General features: G+C 39.7%; 1 protein-coding gene across 1 annotated transcript; it reads left to right on the forward strand.

Moving 5' to 3' along the window:
• The first annotated feature begins 15,843 nt into the window (after positions 1-15,843).
• On the forward strand, positions 15,844-16,587 carry LOC112007133 (uncharacterized). The gene has a single exon (XM_024039434.1). The coding sequence runs from the start codon at positions 15,844-15,846 to the stop codon at positions 16,585-16,587; it is 744 nt and encodes a 247-aa protein (XP_023895202.1).
• Positions 16,588-22,711: the final 6,124 nt, after the last annotated feature.

Here is a 22,711-nt window from a genome sequence, read left to right on the forward strand (position 1 = left end):
GACCTTAGAACTGTACTTAATGGCGACCTCCTCCGGCAAATTGTGTAAAATTGAACTTCGATGGTGCTGTTTTTCTAGAGTTAGGCAAGGCTGGTATAGGTGTGGTTATTCACTACTGCCATGGGAATGCCATTGCTTCACTGTCAGAACAAGCTTCCTTGCCGTTTTCTCCTGTCATTGTGGAAGCCATGGCTGTTGCAAGAGCGATAACCTTCGCACAGGAACTTGGTCTTAACGAGTTTATGATCGAAGGGGATTCAGAAGCAGTTATAAACACTCTCCAAAGCACAGAAGCTTCACTGACAACTTATGGTCATCTTCTTGAATCTACTAAATCCACTATAGTTACCAGTAAATGTATTGCTTTCAACCATATTCACAGAAGTGGTAATAGAGTAGCACATAACCTAGCTAAACATGCTAGACATGTTAGAGGTTTGTCGGTGTGGGTGGAGGATATTCCACCACAGCTCTATGATGTACTCTTTGCTGATCTTGGCTGATTTTTTAATAAAATAGTAGTCTTCATTCTCCAAAAAAAAAAAAATCTTTTAATGAGGATAATGAATGTGAAAATATATGTTTTTAAGATATAAGCATTTATTTATTTATTTGTTTATCTTTTATTTTATTTTATTTTTTTTAAGAATCAAGGTATAAGTATGATCAATATATATATGTCGTGTAAAAAAATTAAGCTTTTTAAGGCTAAGTTATTTGTTATGTATCAATATTAACAAGTATTTTTGGTAAATCTCATAAAACAAGTATTTTTGGAAGTTGTTAACCAAAAAAATATTTGAAAAAGAAAATGTAAAATTTTATATTTTAGGTCATGCCAAACACAAGAAAATGTTTTTCAAAACATTATCTGGAATGGAACCAAATACTTAAAAAGAAAACATTTTCCCATTCAAATTTTTTTAGTTAAAATTTTATTACAATGTGTTGGGAGGACCCAAATTCAGGCAAAAAGGTCAATTGCATGGGAAATACTTCAAGAACTTATGCAGGGGCACGGTACCCCATATTATGGTTAATAGTGGATCTAGAAGATTAGGACTCAACAAAGACAAAAGACATTAGCTGGGTAGACTTAGTATTAGCAACAGTAGCAATAGATTTGTTGTGATAGTAGCAAGTCTCAATAGTGTGGCCAGGATAGTTGCAATAGTTGTAGAACTTTTTGTTAGAGTGTATGCAACAATTGCTGGAGCTAGATGCATCAAACCTTGACTGCGGAGTTTGCTCCGTGTGAAGAGCAGAAGGAGCAATAGCCAAAACATTAAGCTTATTTTGGGCTTAAAGGGTTGCAAAACGAGCTTCTTCTCCAACCAAATCATTTACAACAATATCAAGAGAGGGAGGAGGAATGCGATTAAGAAGTTAACCTTGGATGGGCTCATAAGGACATCGTGAAGTGACATCAAGAATTCATAGAGACGAAATTCATCTCAAATAGTAGCACATTGCTCAACATAATATGAGCATGCCCAAACTGGATCAGAAAGGTCAATTAAATTGACCTAAATAAAATGAAGCTGATTATAGAAGTCATTGATAGCTTGCCCTGGTTCTTGCTTAAGCTAATGCAACTCAACCACTAATTGATATTTCTTGGATTTGTGAGAAATGGAGTATCATTGGGCCAACATATCCCATGCAGATTTTGCGTAAAACTGCCAAGCAGGTTAGAGATGGAAGAAATCGAGGCATTTTGGAACCAAGTGAGAATCATGTGAGTGATGAAGGCAGTATCTTCTTCAGCTACTCCCTTGACAGGAATAGTAAGTGCACCAACACAATATTGCTAGAGCATGCAACCATTAAGAAAGTTGGGAATAGCTTGAGACAAAGATAAGTAGTTCTTATTCCCTTCCAATATATTATTGATGGAGCGAGAAAGAAAATATCATTTTTATCCATTTACAGAAAAAAAAAATGCAAAAATAGAACGCAAGAATGAAATCTACGTGAAAAACTAGGTAAAGAGGACCTAGAATATATGTGCGTGTGTATAGACATCTCATTTTGTACCGCTTATGACTTGAGCCCCTATTCCACAATGACGACATCACTCGGAGGACCATGGCTGGTTTAGGGCCCAATCTTCTTAATCTTTAGCTTTGAAGGATGTTTTGGTGAAAAAAATATATAGGAAACCCTAAGTATGTGCGTACATGCAGTAAGCATGTGTACGCCTACTTCAAAAATCTGTGCGCGCATGTAAGGTTCCAGAAACATCTATATGGAAAGTTTTTTTTTTTTTTTTTTTTTTTATGTAAAATTACGTAGAGAAAATGCCACATTGGCGAGGAACCACCCTACACCCCTCTATGATCACTATAATAATAAAGAGTTATCATCTAGAATAGATGCCATAAGTTGAAATTATCTTTAAAAAAAAAAACACACACACACACTTGCGCCAGCTGTTGGTCATGATGAAGTTGGGTGAAGATTTCATGTCCTGTCATTTTCATCCATTCCAAATTGTTAGGACATATATGTTTTAATGTGTTTAAGAACATATGTCACTTAGTTATGTAAATTGGCTAATCCTTTGACAAAACGCACTCTGCTTGTAATTGGGTAGTTCTAGGTGTTTTTAATATTTCAAGAAACAATGTTTCAAGCTCAAGTGTTGAAGTCATCAAGTCTGTCCAAGAGAAAGCAAGTTGAAGTGCAGAATTTTTAAAGCTCGACACCTCTCGATAGCTACCTCGACACCTGCTATCTGTCGAGAATTAAAAAGTCAGAATTCCAATCTGATTTTCTTGGGATCCGTGAATATGTTTTTGGGCTTTCTTTTCTTCTAACCCTAAACATATAAAAGGATTATTTTAAGAGCCGTTTTGGTAGACACAAGTTGTATTATCATTGAGCAATCTCTGTTTATGCAAATTGTGCTCAACAGACAAGGTTCTTGACCTAGTTCATCTTCCATCAAGAAGTTGCTGTGTATTTGCACCATAGGGTTTTGTGACCAAGCATCTTCCTGCTATTCATCACGTGGATGAACTGAAGAACTTTGCAGCCAACCATTCTTTCTCAAGTTGGTGTTCTGAAGTCGCGTACTTGGATCCGCGCATTGGTTAGTCACGTACTTGGGAGCCGTGCATCAAAGGTGGAGACTGTCACTACAGATCAAGTCCAATTGGGTATTGGGGTAAGGGTTCAACTGTAGGTTGGTAAGGTACTTGGGATTCCTTTCTTGTAACCGCTTGATTTGATAATAGTGGAGTTTCGGGAGTGGTGACCTGAAAATCACCCGGTGGGGTTTTTGCCGTTAGGGTTTTCCCCATTCGTAAACAAATCACCGTGTCATTTATTTTTTCCGCTGCATATTTAGTATTTGGTGATTTGTTTGTGCTTCCACGTATTTGCATGTTAAATTGATTAATTAATAACTTGGCTAATTAATTAATTAATTAGGGTTAATCACAAGGGGTCATTCAGATTGTGACCTAACAAGTGGTATCAGAGCAGGCACACTCTGATTAGGGTTTAATCTTTGCTGTGTTGATCCATTGACCCCTGTTTGTCATGGATAGAGGACAATCTTTAATCATACCTCCTTTATTTGATGGCACTAACTATGCATACTGGAAAGTACGCATGAGAGCTTTCTTGCAGTCTTTAGATGAAAAAGTGTGGCAAGCTGTAGAGATTGGCTGGACTAAGCCAACAGAACAACCGGCCGAGTGGGATGATGCTAAGATCAAGGCGGCCAACTTCAACAGCAGAGCGCTGAATGCCCTTTTTAGCGCAGTCACCAATGAGGAGTTCAAGAAGATATCCTCAACTGAAACTGCTAAGGAGGCTTGGACCATCCTCCAGACAACCTATGAAGGCACAAAGGCTGTCAAAGACTCAAAGCTTCAGAGGCTCACTACAAGCTTTGAGGAAATTAAGATGGAGGAGGATGAGTCGTTTGATGAGTTCTATGCCAAGCTCAAGGACATAGTGAACTCAGCCTTCAATCTTGGGGAAACCATCCCTGAACCCAAGATTGTAAGGAAGGTGCTCAGATCTCTACCTGAGAGATTTCATGCCAAGATTACGGCAATTGAGGAATCAAAGGATATAGACAAGATTCCTTTGACTGAGCTGGTTGGAAACTTGCAGACCTATGAGATAGGGTTATCCAGGATTGGCAAGTCCAACAAAGGCAAAAGCATGGCCTTGAAGGCAAAGAGCAGTGATACAGATGAGTCTTCTGATGATGAAGATTCCAAGATGAAGTCCTACATCACTCGGCAGTTCAAAAAGTTCATGAAGAATGCCAATGGAAGGAGCTTCAACAAGGACCGCAGGCAGTTCAGTTCTTCTCAGTTCAAAAGCCAAGACAAAGGGAAGAAGGATACTAAGGAGGGCGGTCAGTATACTGTTCCCGCAGGACCAAAATGCTTTGGGTGTCATGGGTTCGGACACATGAAACATGAGTGTCCTACATATCTCAAGAGCATTGGGAAAAGCAAGGCCCTTGCTGTAACCCTAAGTGACACTGAGCCTGAAGATGATTCCGACAATGAAGATGACGGAATTTTAAATGCCTTCACTGCCACAGTCAATCCTACTGAAGGGATTGTTGAAGAAGTGGATGAAGAAGAAGAATTGGTGGAGTCCAAATTTGAGAAGATGGATGATCAAGATGATATCCATTCAGCCTATGAGAAGCTTTACAAGCTCTCTGAAAAGCATGAGAAATTATATAGGCTGGCCACCAAGAAGCTCAGTGATGTGGAACTCGATCGTGAAGAGCTGTCCACGAAGTTTGATGAGGCGAATCAAACTATTGGAGCACTGAGATTTGAGAACAACTTTTTGGCTGAGAAGACCAAGAAGCTTGAAGCGGAGCTGTTTCAAGTCAGAGCTCAACTGGAGAGGACCTCAAGTGCAAAGCTTGATGAGATGCTTAGCAATCAGAAACCTGCTTCGGATCGAACTGGTTTGGGGTATGGTATCTCTTTCTCTAATTCTGCTTCTACTAGCAATACTGTTTTTGTTCCTCCTGCTAATAACATTGAAATTGAGAACATTGATGTTAAAACTGAATTAGCTAGTGAGAACTTAGACAAGGGAAAATCTGTCTTAGGAGCACCCCCTAAGCTAGACAAGAAAGATGCTAAAAACCCTAGAGCTAAGAAGGCTAACTCTCAAAAGCCTAAACAAAAGAAGCAGCATCTCTGTCATCATTGTGGAGCTGCCGGTCATACTAGACCAAATTGCTATAAGTGGTTAGCCACTCAACAGAGCAATGGCATGATAGCATCTGGAAGCCACAATCAGCTTCAATCCTCTCTTGCTCCTCTTGGAGATCTTCTGAAAGCCCTCATGTTCCTTTCGAACTTGAACGGGTTAAATTCTTCCCCCTCACCACCGGTTCAAGGTTTCAATCAAAGGAAAGGCTCTTCCAAGGTGTGGAAGAAAAAGGACTTTAAGTGATTTCATCACTTTCTTTTCCCTTCTTGTTTTTCTGTTTGTTGCATTGCTTGTGTGTTTTGCTTTTCTGCTGAGTCAGTCTAGTTTTTGCTTTGCTTTGTTAACATGTTTTGTGTGTTTACTTTCAGTTTTGTTTATTTTGTTTTTGATAAAAAAAATTGAAAAATCAGAAAAATACAAAAACAGTGTGTGTTCTGTGTACTTTGGTACTTGTGTACCTTGGATGGCCAATGAAACAAAGTTTTCTAAACTTTGTATCTCTTGTAGCTTAGATGAGCATCTCTATGCACAACTAAGCAAGTGAGCTTTGTGGCTCTTGTTTGTGATGAGTAAGATTAGGTTATCTCTTAAAACTTAACACTCATATCACTCTTTTTGACGGGTAGGACTAGAAAATCCTAAGAGAAAGGCATAAATAACCATCTCACCACTGTTGCCCGCCAATCATAATATGACACCTGTATGCTTCGGCATAGCAAAAGTGCAGTGTCAAAGACATTCGTATGCTTCGGCATAGCAAAAGTGCGATGTCAAATGCTTAACATCTTGGGTATTTCTTTTCTCTCTTTTATATACCCATGTATGATATGCTAAAATAAAAGAAAACATGCAAAGAAAATAAAAAGCAAAAAGATTAAAAATGCTTTAAATATGGTTGCAAGCGTGTATTCTAGGAGATGTGGGAGTTATAGGATGTACCTCGAAGGTGATAGTCCCCATCAAACAGTTATGATTGTGTGTGAGTTAAAAGTTATTTTCTCATATCTCAGATCGTCATAACATCTATACACATATGCAATCTTGCGATGTTTTTCACACACAACACGCAATATTCTTTGCTACTTTTGATACATGTGCAGGTACAATGTGATTTGGCCATCACAAAGGTTTTACATGTGCTAATGTATGCTCACTAAACTGTCATAACTTGTTTTTGAAATATAAAATTGGTTAGACTTGTTTAGTGTGTGTGTGTGTTTTGCATGATCCTTGTGCTTATTTTCTTGTTGAGAGATGTTTTTGAGAGGTTTATATGTTGAGTGGATCTTTGGTTGAGATGTGTGTTGGATTGCATTCATGTCTGTGTTTTTCCTTTCTTGAAAAACTGGTTTTTACTGCTGGCTCGACACCTCCCTCGACACCTCCTCGATACCTGTCATCTGTCGAGCTTCTCAAGTTGTTTCTTATCGCAATCTCGACACCTCTTCGACACCTGATGGATCGATCGAGAAAGTCTCTGTCCCCTCGATAGATTCTCGACACCTGATGGATCGATCGAGATTCACTTATGCTGTTTGAGTCTTCTTTCTCGACACCTGTCTCGATACCTTGTGGATCGATCGAGATTTCTTCTGTCCTCTCGACAGCTTCTCGATACCTTGTCGATCGATCGAGCTTCTTGATTCTGCATTTGGCCTTGATCCTCGATACCTCTCGATACCTGCATCTGTCGAAGGCATTTTCCTCGATACCTTCCTCGACAGCTTCCTCGATACCTCTCGACACCTCAGCTGTCGAGAATTACTGAGGTGCCTATTTAAGTGCAGATCGCGATTTTTCCTCATTTCTCTCGATCTCACTCGATCTGTCCGTGGCTTTTCATCTTCCAGACTTGATTTTCTCACTCAATCTTCAACCCCACTTGGATCTTGCTCATTCCTTGCTTCAATCTCTTGGTAAGATCACTTTTCCCTTCCTTTTTCATGCATTTCATGTTTGAAAACCTAATTTTTGGGATTTTTCATAAAAATTTGGGGTTTTTCAAAATTGTTGAGTTTTTCTTCAAATTTTGGGTTGGGTTTGCACTTAGATGATTTCAAAATGTCATACATTGCATTTCATTTGCATTATAATGATATTTACATGCATTTAGATGTGTGCTTTATGATTGTGTGCTGCTAGGATTGGATTGGGCTGAGCCCATGATGTTTTTTTTTTTTTGCATGTCACATGCTCATGCATTCCCATGCATACGTACTTGTTGTTCAACATATTTGATATATTTGAACTGTGTTGGGACTTTTCTGATTGTCTCCCTCTCTATCTTTTTCTCATTCTTTTACGTTAGTCGTGTCTATGGCACCCAAACGTAAATCTACTCCTGCTCGGAACCCTCTGCGTTCTGGAGCTTCTACTTCTTCAGATACTACTCCCTTTAACATTCGGTTCCGTGATGGAGATGCTCATAAGGCATTTTCGGAGAACTTTTCTAAACGAGGTGTTCATTCAGAACGCCACGTTATTCTGGCGGACTTCGCCGATACTGACCTTCCCTCTGTCATTAACAGTAGGGGATGGGGGTCACTGTGTGACATCCCGGTCACTTGCCCTCTCGTGCTGATACAGGAGTTCTACTCCAACATGCACGGGATTGATCTTTCAGTACCTCATTTTGTTACTCGCGTTCGAGGTATGCGCATTCCTGTCACACCGCAACTTGTTGCGGATGTGCTTAGAGTACCTAGGATAGAGTTTCCAGATTACCCCTCTTGTGAGCGTCTGAGGACTGTGTCCAAAGATGAGCTCATCTCTGCTTTTTGTGAGCGCCCTGCTGATTGGGGTGAGCATCAGTTCACATCATGTAGGCCTTTTGCTAAAGGTCCTAGATTCATTAACATGGTGATGACTTTTGTTCTCCATCCTCTTTCTCACTATAACTCTATCACAGAGCCTCGTGCTCGATTTTTGCTTTCTTTGCTTGAGCATCTTACCATAGACTTCCCTTCTCACTTCATTCGATCTATCATAGAGGTCTATCTTGATTCGGCGTCCCGTGATAAGCTCATCTTTCCTTCTGCTATCACGCGGATTCTACGCCATTTTTCTGTTCCCTTTCCTGTGTCCGACCACTTCACACACATATCTGCCATAGATGCCGCTACCGTAAAACGTAGTGAGGCGCAGTTCAGGTCGAGACAGCCAGGTGCCACTCCTCCCTCCCGTTCAGCGCCATCCAGATCCGCTCCATCTACATCTGCTCCTTCTTCCTCTTCGAGCGATGTATCCCTTGGTGATATTATGGCGCAGCTGCAGCGCATGGACACTCGTCTTGATACACTCTCTGCTGAGTTGTATCAGGTGAATGTTCGTGTGGGTCGTATTGCACGACGGCAGGCGATCATGGGTGGATTTGCTCCAGAGGCTACTCCTTCACCATCTACTCCAGCAGCGTCAGATTCTGAGGATGATGAGGATGATGATGATGATGATGATGGGGATGCTAGCTCTGCCGATGAGATGTCTACATGACACTCTACCCTTTGTCACTCGTGACAAAAAGGGGGAGTAGTTTTGGGCTATGAGAGTAGTCATCTTAGGGGGAGAGTTAGTATAGGACATTTTTGATAGGGGGAGTGTTGTCATTTTTTTGGGGGATGTAGTGAGGCTATATGTATTTTTTTCTTATCTCTTAGATACATTGGTCTTGTATATGAGGTCCTTTGACCATTTTTACATACATTGTACTTATCTTATCTCTTATATATGTTGATGTATGTTTCTTTCACCTCTCTCTTCATGTGTTGTTTCTTTTCTATCTTTATACACATGTTCTTTATACTTGTATGCAATCTATTTATTTCTGTTTCACACAAGATGCCTTGATGAGTTTTGTTTAAAGTGTTTCAGAAATACAGGTTGTCAAAGTCTACTTATCATAAGCTCTCTTCTTGCAAAGTTTTTCAAGAGTTTGTGTTAGGATAGATTTTATTGTATTCAACAAGTGAATATGAGTTGAGTGATTTATGACTTCTCTCATATGCTCATTTGTTTGTTGTGGTTTTGTCACGGATTGCCAAAGGGGGAGATTGTTAGGACATATATGTTTTAACTTGTTTAAGAACATATGTCACTTAGTTATGTAAATTGGCTAATCCTTTGACAAAACGCACTCTGCTTGTAATTGGGTAGTTCTAGGTGTTTTTAATACTTCAAGAAACAATGTTTCAAGGTCAAGTGTTGAAGTCATCAAGTCTGTCCAAGAGAAAGCAAGTTGAAGTGCAAAGTTTTTAAAGCTCGACACCTCTCGATAGCTACCTCGACACCTGCTATCTGTCGAGAATTAAAAAGTCAGAATTCCAATCTGATTTTCTTGGGATCCGTGAATATGTTTTTGGGCTTTCTTTTCTTCTAACCCTAAACATATAAAAGGATTATTTTAAGAGCCGTTTTGGGTGACACAAGTTGTATTATCATTGAGCAATCTCTGTTTATGCAAATTGTGCTCAACAGACAAGGTTCTTGACCTAGTTCATCTTCCATCAAGAAGTTGCTGTGTATTTGCACCATAGGGTTTTGTGACCAAGCATCTTCCTGCTATTCATCACATGGATGAACTGAAGAACTTTGCAGCCAACCATTCTTCCTCAAGTTGGTGTTCTGAAGTCGCGTACTTGGATCCGCGCATTGGTTAGTCACGTACTTGGGAGCCGTGCATCAAAGGTGGAGACTGTCACTACAGATCAAGTCCAATTGGGTATTGGGGTAAGGGTTCAACTGTAGGTTGGTAAGGTACTTGGGATTCCTTTCTTGTAACCGCTTGATTTGATAATAGTGGAGTTTCGGGAGTGGTGACCTGAAAATCACCCGGTGGGGTTTTTGCCGTTAGGGTTTTCCCCATTCGTAAACAAATCACCGTGTCATTTATTTTTTCCGCTGCATAATTAGTATTTGGTGATTTGTTTGTGCTTCCACGTATTTGCATGTTAAATTGATTAATTAATAACTTGGCTAATTAATTAATTAATTAGGGTTAATCACAAGGGGTCATTCAGATTGTGACCTAACACAAATGAAGCTTTTCCTGCATCCACTGCGGTCCTAGGCAAATTAATGGTCCCATAGCTAGCTAGAGCAAATTAATGGTCCCATAGCTAGCTAGAGCTAACACGTGGGGACAAATTGTCCCATTGAAGGGATAACTAAATAAACAAATAATGCCTAATCGAATGACCCATTTGCACATGCTCAATGACTTTAACACATGAGCATGTGCAAATGACCATATTACAAGAAAAAATAAATTTTATTAGTGCCAGGATGGCAAAATCAACCCAAATTTATTTGCCCACCTAAATTCACTCACTTAAATGAGACCTAAACTCACCCAATTATTAAATAGGTTAAATGGGTACTAACCCAATTAAACTCAATTAACATTATTTTTTATTTGGTTTTAATTGCATACCCAACTAGATCCAATTATGATCCAAATATCATTTCTACAAATCACCTAACTCTAAAATACCCAAAACTACTTAAAATTACCAAAATACCCCCCCAACTTAAAAAAATGACCAAAATACCCCTAAAACTTATAAAAATACCAAAATACCCCCAAAACCTAAAAATGCCCAAAATACCCCTGGAACCTAAAAAATGACCGAAATACCCCCAAAACCTAAAAATTGACCAAAATACCCCTAAACCTAAAAAATAACCAAAATACCCTGAAATTTAAAAAATGACCAAAATACTACATAAACCTAAAAATGATCAAAATACCCCTAAAAACTAAAAAAAGGACCGAAATACTCCCATAAACCTAAAAATTACCAAAATGCCCCAGAAACCAAAAAATTACCAAATTACCCCCCAAAACATAAAAATTACCAAAACACATCTCCCCTAAACCTAAAAAATGACTGAAATACCCCCAAAATCGAAATATCACCTAAACCTTAAAAAAAATGAATGAAATATCCTTGAAACCTAAAAAAATGACCAAAATACCCCCTTAAACCTAAAAAATGACCGAAATACCCCATAAACCTAAAAATGACCAAACTACCCCCAAACCTAAAAATTGAGCAAAATACCCCCCAAACCTAAAAAAAAAAAAGATCAAAATACCCTCAAAACATAAAAATTAATCAAAATATCCCGAAAACCTAAAAATTGACCTAAATACCCCCGAAACCTGAAAATGACCAAAATAACCCCTAAAGCTAAAAATGACCAAAATACACCTGAAATCTAAAAAATGACCAAAATACCAAAAAACCTATAAAATGAAAAAAAAAAAAAATGCCCCTTAAACCCCTAAGACGAAAAAAATACACCCTAAACCTAAAAAATGACCAAAATACTCCCTAAACATAAAAAAATTACCAAAATACCCCATAAACCAAAAAAGTAAAAACTGACTAAAATACCCCGAAAACCTAAAGAATGACAATGAAATATCCCCAAAACCTAAAAAAAGGACTAAAAGAACTCCAAAACTGGAAAAATTACCAAATAGCCCCAAAATCTAAAAATTAACGAAATAAGTCTAAAACCTAAAAAATTAGTGACATTCCCTCGAAACCTACGAAATGACTAAAATACTCTTAGAACCTTTAATTTGACAAAAATACCCTTGGAATATCCAAAATACCCCAAACCCTTGTTTTGGTAATTTTAGAGGCTTCGGGTGCATTTTGTTCATCTTATAAGATTAGTGATATTTTGAGGGGTATATTGGTCTTTCTATAGGTTTAGAGCTATTTTGGTCGTTTTAGAGGTTTCAAGATATTTTTGAGAATTTTAGAGGTTTTCGGGTTATTTGTGGTCATTTTAAAGGATTTGGGTTTATTTGGGTCATTTTAAAGGTTTGGGGGTATTTTTGTCATTTTATAGGTTTGAGGGTATTTTTGACATTTTCTTTGGTTTTAGGGGTATTTTGGTCTTTTTTGTTTCGGGGGCATTTTGGCCATTCTACAGTTTTTGGGGGGGGGGTATTTTGGTCCTTTTTAGGTTTTAGGGTTATTTTGGTCAATTTTTAGGCTTGGGGTATTTTGGTCATTTCTTAGGTTTCAGGGGTTATTTTTGTCAATTTTTAGGCTTCTGGGTTATTTTTGTCAATTTTTAGGCTTCAGGGTTATTTTGAAAAAATTTTAGGCTTCGGGGGTATTTCGGACATTTTTTAAGTTTCGTTTGGTATTTTGGTCATTTTTTAAGTTTAGGGGGGGTATTTTGGTCATTTTTAGGTTTCATTGGTATTTTGGTCATTTTTTAAGTTTTGGGGACATTTCAGTCATTTTTTAGGTCTCGGGGGTATTTTGTTATTTTTTTGGTTTCGGGGGTATTTCAGTCATTTTTTCAGATTTCGGGGATATTTTGGTCATTTTCTTAGGTTTAAGGGGGGTATTTTGGTTCTTTTTTTTTTTTAAACATTTCAGGAGTATTTTAATCAGTTTTTAGATTTCAGGGGTATTTTGGTCAATTTTTAGGTTTCGGGGGTATTTTGGTCATTTTTAGGTTTCAGGAGTATTTCGATCAATTTTTAGGTTTAACGAGTATTTTGGTCAATTTTTATGTTTCGAGTGTATTTTTAGACATGGCAAAGAGGTCAAGTCAATCGAGTTGGGGGTCAAACGGGTTATGGGTCAAAAACAGGTGATTTTAAGTGGGTTAAAAAGGGTTCAGGTCAATCGGGTTGCAAGTTGGGTCAGGTTGACCCATATTTTTCACATTATTATTTTTTTTTTTTATAAAGAAAACAACATGTATTTGCCATTTGGAAAGTTATGTAACACATTACTTAATGTAAAATGCATTATTTTGAATTCACCACTTATATAAAAAATGAACTCAATTAAACTTATTAATACATATTCAATAATTTTAATATTATACAAATCCTAAGATTGCTATCTAAAGCAAAATAACACGAAGGTAAATAAAAAAAATACATAAGTTTTATTTCTACACAATATCAACATCCCAAAACATAAAACAAAATTACAAATGACTTAATGGATAACTCATTTGATAAAGAATAAAAATATAGAAGAAACTTAAAATTTTTCTTCAAAAGATCTGAAAAAATTTACAAAAAGACATGAGAGACCCAGGTGGTGCTCAATTGGGCAATAGGGAATCAAACTTGTAAAGAAAGCTAAAAAAGATCATCCTCAAAAGTTCGCATGCAAAAATAACAGTGATTGTCATGATTCAGACAATGGTCCAGGGTATTGGTGCAATTGTTCTAAGGGCTTCGAAGGCAACCCTTACCTTCCAAATGGCTGCCAAGGTTACAATACCAATTTCAATATACAATGTTATATTGACTATAGAATACCATTGTCTTTTTTCAATGGATTGCTGACTTTTTTTTTATCCTGATTAAAATCTATTTCTACATACTTTTACAGGTATTAATGAATGCAAGCTAAACACCAACCTTTGCGACAAAAATTCAACATGCATCAATATAAATAGTTCTTATAGGTGTTCCTGTCGGTCATGATTTGAAGATGATGGCAAAAACATTGATGGATTGGGCTGCAAACCGATACCAAAGTCTCAGAGTTTTCCCTTGATGAATTGGATTGCGCTAGGTAAGAAACATTGATCGCTTCATAATCATTTTTATATCTTCTCATAAAAATACGTTACATATATAAATTTGCATTTTTTTTTCTATGGTTGTGATGTCCGTGGAAATAGAATATAGATCATTTGTATCATTTTTTGTTCCACCAATCACAACTTACTATGTAGTGATTTTACATTCCTTATAAAATAACTGGGATCAACGCATATAAAAAGCCAACATTTTGAATGCTCCTTGGAATATCGATTTTTTTTTTTTCTCGATCTTTTGTTATTTAAAAGACAAGTGTTACATCTATAACATTTTCTCAACAAATTATATGTGCTAAGTTGTTACTGATTCTAATTTGAACCCACTACTTAAATTACTTTTTACTCACCAATTATAGCTAGTAACAACCTGCCATTAAGAATTTGCTATGAAAGTGTTGTGAAAATATTATGAACATAGTATCTCTATTTAAAATGACATTCATAGAAACTTAAGTTTTCTGGTTGAGGAGCTTCAATTCATTACATGTATGTGTAGGTATATAAGTGTTAGCCTCTTAATATTACTTTTGGGCATTTCTTAAATATGGGACTCCGGAAAAGAATGCACATCAAACTCAAACAGAAGTTTTTTGAACAAAATGGTGGCTTTCGACTACGCAACAACTTTCTAGGCACAAAGGTGTGGAAACAACTCGAATATTTACAGCTAAAGAACTCGCTAAGGCAACAAACAATTACCATGAAAATAGAATCCTAGGCCAGGGAAGCCAAGGAACTGTGTACAAAGGAATATTATCAGAGAATAGAATAGTTGCCATTAAGAAGTCTAGAACAATAGATCGTAGTCAAATTGAACAATTCATTAATGAAGTGATTGTGCTTTCCCAAGTGAACCATAGGAATGTGGTAAAACTATTAGCATGTTGTTTGGAGACTAAGGTTCCTATGTTGGTATATGAATTTTGAAGAGGGTAAAATTAGGGATGACAGGTCCATTGAAATAAACCTGACGGTGCTTGACCAGTTGGCTAAATAGTGGACAGATCCAAGATGCGCAAACGTAAGCAGACGGATCTCAAGGCCATATGGTATCCATAAGGTTTGAGTGACCTCCAAGAAATCCTAAATGGAAACAACTTGCGTCATACAATTAACCCTAGTCAATAAAGTCCTAATATGAATAGAATCCTAACATGGGAAGGATCTCATAATATACACCCATTAATGATGATCTTCTCCATAAGGAAAAGACTTCCCACGCAAGAAAGGAAGGTCGATTCTACCTCACTATAAAACCCAAAGGCTCTTAGAAAACAAGATACATATAATTCACCCCAACTTTGGTACTCTAGAGTTGAGAAAAGTTCTCTGACTTAACCTTTGGAGGGTCTTTGGCCGGTACTACATTGGTACTCTCCTAGGGTTCTCTTTGCTTTTGTTTTGCAGATCTTGTTTTGAGCACGTGAGTATTGTGCGACTAACAAACGATTTTCGGCATCATCAGTTGGCGCTGTCTGTGGGAACACTGCGAAGATAAGCCATACTAACTGCTTCCCAGACAAAAAGTTGCATGGTATTTACTTGTTCAATGGCAACCACCAACAACAATTAGGGGGATGCCACTGCCCTAGAGAGACAAGTTCAAACCCTCGCAGCAGCAATGGAACACCTCACCAAGCAAAATCATGACCTAGAGGAACAGTTGCGCAGAAAAACGCAACACTGAACACCCAAGAGGAAGATCAAGAAGGAACTAGTGCTGAAAGGAGGAACCAAGAAGGGCCAGAAGGTAGTAATGCCCCAAGTAGACAAGAGCAACAGGATACCAGCCGTCCTTCCGGCACAGATATGGCTCCCCCACACATAGTTACAGAGATGCAGATGATGAAGGAACAGATGGACCTCATGATGAATGCCCTCAGGGGACGGGTGTCCAGTGATCTCGACGACTTGGTCCACTGAACTCACTCGCCCCTCACCGCATCTGTCTCGTCCTTCCTGCTTCCACCAAAGTTTCGTATGCCACAGGTAAAGAGTTACGGCAGATCTAAGGACCTTTTACACCACTTGGAGTCTTTCAAGACCCTGATGCACCTTCAAGGGGTGCTAGACGAGATCATGTACAGAGCCTTCCCCATTACGCTAAAGGGACTTGCAAGGATTTGGTTCAGCAAGATAACGCCCAACTCCATTAGTACTTTCAAGGAATTAAGCGCCCAATTTGCCTCTCATTTTATCAGGGGGCATAGATATAAGAAGTCCACTGCATGCCTAATGAACATTAAGCAACGGGATGACGAGACGCTGAGGTCTTACATAGCTTATTTTAACAAAGAGACACTCTCGATCGATGAGGCCGACGACAAGATACTCGTGGCCGCATTCACGAATATGCTGCGAAAGGGTAAGTTTCTGTTTTCCTTATATAAGAATGACCCAAAAACCATGTCAGATGTGCTCTACAAGGCTGCTAAGTATATGAATGCGGAAGACGCGTCGTTGGCTCGCGAAGAAAAGCCTAAAAAGAGAAAGAGACAGGAGGAAACCCGGAACGACAAAGGGCAAAAGATGGCCAAGATAGGAGACAAAAGAGAGGACAGACGCTCCAAACCTCCCACCGAAAGATTTACTAACTTCACCCCCCTAAAAACACCGATTGATCAAATCCTAATGCAAGTAAAAAACGAAGGGGCACTAACATTCCCTAGCAAGCTGAAGGGGGACCCCACCAAACGATTTAGAGATAAATACTGTCGCTTCCACCGTGATCACGGCCATGACACATCCGAGTGCTATGATTTGAAGCAGCAGATAGAAGCTCTCATCAGATAAGGGAAGTTGCAAAGGTTTATCGGTAAGGAAAGGACAGAATAACCCTAAGGGCAACCTGCCCGAAAAGAAAACAAGCGCCCTAAGCCACCCTTAGGAGACATAAGGACATTCGTAGGGAGTAGTGTGGCTTCTAGTTCTTCCAAAAAGGCACGTAAAACATACCTACAGATGGTTTAGAATGTCCAGTTGACGGGGTGCACCCCAAAGATGGCATGAATCGACAACCCCGTAATTGGATTCACAAAGGAAGATGTCTGACGTCTCCATCACCCACATGATGATGCACTCATAGTCAACATACATGTAGGAGATTATAACACCCACCAGGTCCTTGTGGACAATGGAAGCTCTGCTGATATCCTATACTATCTTGCATTCTAGTAAATGAGAATAAAGAGAGAACGGTTGATTCCGACCAACGCACCACTCATATGGTTTTGAGGAACAAGGGTGTATCTCTTAGGAGTAGTCACCCTGCTAGTGGCGGTCGAAGATTACCCTCAGGAGATCACCAAGGATGTCACCTTCTTAGTGGTCAATTGTTCATCTGCATATAACGCCATATTGGGTTGTCCTACTTTGAATTCGTGGAAAGCTGTGACCTCGACCTACCATCTAATGATCAAGTTTCCAACCGAGTACGGAGTAGGAGAGGTAAGGGGTGATCAAGTGGCAGCATGCGAATATTACATAGCCATGTTGGAAATGGATGACCAGTTGCAGACCATATGCATAGAAGAGCAGCGAATGGTAGCAGAACTAGTGAAAGGGTTGGAAGAAGTACCACTCGATGTTTCCAGGCCTGAATGGACAACAAGAATAGGTACTTTGGCCAGCCAACACATACATCGAGCACTCATAACATTCCTAAGGGAAAACCAGGATGTAATTGCCTGGAATCATGAGGACATGCCAGGAATTGATCCATCAGTCATAGTCCACAAGTTGAATGTGTCACCCTCATTCTCTCCTATCTGGTAGAAAAAAACGGGTGTTTGCATAAGAATGGGACAAAGCCATAGCTGAGGAGGTTAAGAAATTACAGGAAGCAAACTTCATAGAGAAGTATACTACTCCGATTGGCTGGTAAATATGATAATGGTCAAGACAGGAAGTGGAGGATATGGGTAGATTTCATAGACCTAAACAGGGCCTACCCCAAGGACAGCTATCCTCTCCCACAGATTGACATCCTGGTAGACTCAACCATAAGACACCAACTGCTAAGTTTCATGGACGTCTTCTTTGGTTACAACCAGATCAAGCTGAGTGAGGATGATCAGGAGAAAACACATGGTCATCCCTGGTCAGGTATTGTCTTTCGTTCAAATATCATCACTGATAAATGATACTAGTGTGCAGGAGATAGGATCCGCGAACTATTAGACAATGCCAATAGCCTCCTACCTAAAAAACAGCCTGCTATTAGATGACAAGGAGGCTGCGAGGAAGTTGAAGGTTGAGGCTGCGAGGAAGTTAAAGGTTCAAGCAGCTCGCTTCATTTTGATTAAGAATGTTCTATATAAGAGGGGTTTCTCCCAACCGTACTTAAGGTGCCTCGTCCCTCAGGAGGCAGACTATGTTATAAGAGAAGTCCACGAAGGAGTCTGTAGAAACCACTCTGGATCACAATCGTTGGTTCATAAATTAATCCAGGCTGGGTACTATTGGCCAACCATGCAAAGGGATGCCCATGTCCGTTTGCTCAGTGGGGGTTGGATATCATGGGCCCTTTCCCAACAGTAGTCAAACAACTGAAGTTCCTTGTAGTCGGTATTGACTGCTTCACCAAATGGGTAGAAGCAGAAGCCCTAGTGACTATCACGGAAAAGAATATACAGAGTTTCGTATGGAAAAATATCATTTGCAGGTATAGTATACCTAGGGTGCTAGTCTCGGACAACAGGAAGCAGTTCGACAACGACGCATTCAAAGACTTTTGCTCACAACTAGAGATCAAGAACCACTACTTGTCACCTGCCCACTAGTAGGCCAATGGATAAGTTGAAGTCACAAACCAATCCTTGCTCAAAATCATTAAGACTCGGCTCGAGGGGGGCAAAGGGTATATGGCTGGATGAACTACCAAGTGTTTTGTGGGCGTACAAGACAATGGCAAGAACGCCTACAAGAGAAACCCCATTTTGATTAGCATACGGAAGCAAGGCGGTCATCCCAGCTGAAGTAGGACTTACAAGTTACAGAGTAGAGAACCATGACGAAAGCAAGAATGATGAAGCAATGCGCCTATAGCTTAACCTAGTGGACGAAGTACGAGCGACAGCTGAACAAAGGTTAACACAATACCAAAATCTCATGGCCAAGCATTACAACTCCAAGGTCAGACACAGGGACTTCCAAGTTGGAGATCTTGTCCTAAGAAAGGTGATGCGCCCCACAAAAGATACCTCCCAGGGAAAGCTAGGACCTAATAAAGAAGGATCATACAGAGTTGCATCATGGCATAGGAAGGGAACCTACCACCTAGAGATTTTATTATTTATAGTTTCATTGAAGCCCAAAGGGCAAGTTTTTTTTGGAACAATTTTTAACGCGCATGTTTATCACACAATAAGAGGAGTTATTTAGAAATATCTTGTATAAATCTACATGTCTACATATGCATTAAAGTCCACAAAGTGGATAGATTCAACAACACGTTGAACCAAAAATAAGTCCATCAGAGGATGGGTTCATCCAGGAGGACGATCATTAAAGTCCACAAAGTGGATAGATTCAACAACACGTTGAATAAAAAATAAGTCCATAAGAGGACAGGTTCATTCGGGAGAATGATCATTAAAGTCCACAAAGTGGACGGATTCAACAACACGTTGGATTAAAAATAAAAGTCCATAAGAGGATGGGTTCATATAGGAGGATGATCATTAGTCCACAAAGTGGACGAATTCAACAACTCATTGAATAAAAAATAAGTCCATAAAAGGACGGGTTCATCTGGGAAGATGATCATTAAAGTCCACCAAATGGATGAATTCAACAACACGTTAGATAAAAAATAAGTCCATAAAAGGACGGGTTCATCCAGGAGGATGATCATTAGTCCACCAAGTGGATGGATTCAACAACACATTAGATTAAAAATAAAAGTCCATAAGAGGACGAGTTCATCCCGGAGGATAATCAAAAATCCACAAAGTGGAACCGATACAATGACACGTTGGATCAAAAATAAGTCCATAAGAGGACGGGTTCATCCGAGAGGATTTTAATTAAAAGCCCATAAGAGGACAGATTCATTGATAATTATAAGGTACATACAGTGGACAGTTTTGGCAACACGTTGAGTTAACCACGAGAGGACGGATTCATCCTAAAGAAGAGTTATATTCATACATGGCCATAAACTGAACGGATTCATAAAAAGGCATTAGAGTAGACAAATAAAACAAAATAAGTGATGAAATATTGGTAAAGCCCATAAAGGGAGAAGTTTAGATACAGAAGGCAACAATTAAATTAAACATTAATTTTTATTCAAAATCTTTGCATAAAAAAAAAAAAAAAAAACTACTACTGAACGGGGTATTTTCTTCTTTCTCCTCCTCCACTTGAACAACATCAGAGTGACGGGCACTGTCCACAATGGGTTTGATTTGGCTTTCAGCAGCATTTCCTCCGTCACCACGAGGGTCGTCGACTGGGGCATCATCAGTAAACAACTCGTCCGTGCTCTCGGATTGGACGGGTTGAACTGAGGTCTGGTCCTGGTTAATAGTGACATGAGATACGTCCAGGTCAGGATAAGAAGTCTTGACTTGACGGAGGGTGTCATCGAAGCCTTCAGCAAAGGAGCCTTCGAGCTCTACTAGAAGGGCATCGGAGTCACAATACTCACGTATCACTTCCTCCTTCACCTGACGGAGTTGGTTCTAAGTGTCACTGATTTCTTTTTCCTTGTCCTCCAAGACCTTGCTTCAACAGTTCCGTTTGCTTCTCCAACTCACCCCTAGCTTCCTCTGATAGAGTAAGTTTCTTCTCCTGGATTGTCTTCCAAGCCCTCAGCTCGTCAACCTTCGACCTTGCCTTCGCCCTTATGCAGTCCAACGTCGTCTTGTGGTTTAGGCAGTGCCCCATAACCCCTTCATCATTAACATTACCTGAAGGAAGAAGGATTAGTAACAAGGCAAGTGGAAGGGAAGAAAAAAGGAAAAAGAAAAAAGGAGGACGGACGTAGTTACTTGAGCAATACAAAAAAGCTCTATCTCCCCTATGGCCTTAATTGCATGGTTGCTCAAGTCCTCATAATCATTGGCTGTGATGATGGACGAGAGCTGCTCCAACGCGTACTTTGAGTCCTCACAAAGGGAGATGGGTGGTTTTTCTGCGATAGGGACAAAACCAGTCATGAATCCTTTGCCCTTTCCTAGGCCAGGCTGAATAACGGTTTTCTTGGCCTCAGCTTGAAAACCCACAACAAGTTTAGGGAGAACTTTGGGTTTCTTTGGAAGACGGCCAGTTTTCTCTAGCTGTTTCCTTTTAATAGACAAGTTGGCCGAACTCGTCCCCTTAGGGGTCTGACCCTCCTATTGCTTCTTCAAAGCAACATGCTACTTGATATAAGCCCTTCTCCTGGCGACGTCCATTTCTACACAAAGGGGATGGATGCCAGGAGTTTTGAAATATTAAAAAAAAAATGGAGAATACTGGGTGATAGGCTTATGCTAGCGAATTTGCAAATCGTAGCGACAGGTGGCTGTTGTGGGCTCTAGTTCGTCACAATACCAAAAGAAGGTGTCAAGGGTGACCAACTTAGCCCACGTCCTCTCCTCTAACTTGGTTTTACTGAAAATTTTTCCCAAAAAACTCCACTGCTCTATTAAGACTTGTGGATGGTCCTAAACTATAAAAGGAAAAGAAAGAAAACAGTTAGAGTAACGTCTAACATAAACAATTAAGAACTTGAATATAGACGGACTCATACAAGACGGAGGCATTATGCCCCGTGTTGTATCGATGGGCATATATTCATTGTTGCCAGGCCGACACATCCACTCTTCCCCTTCCAAGAAAAAAATACCGACTCTTCCAGTTTCTGATAGAGTCAAGAGTTTCACACACAAGCCTCAACAATGGGCTCTTTGGCACAAAGTTGTACATGCCCTTTGACTGAGCAATCTCAGCCCGATGGTAGCAATTGAAGAATTCTTCCACCGTCAATCTTCATGCTCTGTCAGACATGGCCCCATATAAGACCTCCACGCCAAGGAATACCCTCCAGGCGTTCAGGGAGATTTGGATGACGACTACACCTAGGTACTAAAGGAGGCGACGGTGAAGTGAACTTAGAGGGAATTTAAGCCCTACCTTCAGCATCTGCTCATAGACCCCAACACCCTTAACATCCTCGTAGTAACATTTCTCTGACTTATAAGGTAGACGAATGGGTCTGTTGACGGGCATCTAGTATTTCTTCCTAAGTGTCTTGAAGTGAGGTTCTTTGATTGTTGAAATAAAATCATTAACCGTCCATAAGGGTAGCATTATGAATTCCTTAAGTCCATCAAGACCTATGACGGATTGGACTGAGGGTTCATCGCCAACTACACTGTCATCAGAGCCACCCTCTGACCCATCTGTCTCCAAATCCTCATCCCTTGAAGAAGAGAGGCGGCCGATGGGTTCCTTTCTTCACTTGAAGTGTCGGGGTCTTTCTGACCTGACGGAAACACTTCATCGTAGCCCGCTCCATTGCGGACACATGATTGGTTACTTGACGCACTAGACATCTGTCACCTACACATGCCAGTAAACCCTAAGACACTAACAGATCTAATAGACGACGGGAGTACAAAGTGTAAAAGATGAAAAATTTAATGGAAGGAGAAGAGTACTTACCAGTTGAAAATGACCAGCAAAAAGGTGTTGATGACAGATGCACAAGGTGAGCAGAATGCTCGTTTATCAGTGGTCATGGTAGCGCTCTGATTGTAAGATTTCTATGGAACGTAAGAAATGAGGGTTAAAAGGTAGGTTTATATAGAGGGAACAACACAGAAGACGAAGGGACGCTTCGTTCCAAGAGATGGACCACATGTCCCTACGACATTGACCCTAGGCCAACCTGTCAGGATGGGGGTGTTTCTCATAAGGCAAGTTGAAC

Source organism: Quercus suber, unplaced genomic scaffold (assembly GCF_002906115.3).
Source record: "Quercus suber isolate HL8 unplaced genomic scaffold, Cork oak 2.0 scaffold_153, whole genome shotgun sequence".
NCBI classification, from domain to species: domain Eukaryota; kingdom Viridiplantae; phylum Streptophyta; class Magnoliopsida; order Fagales; family Fagaceae; genus Quercus; species Quercus suber.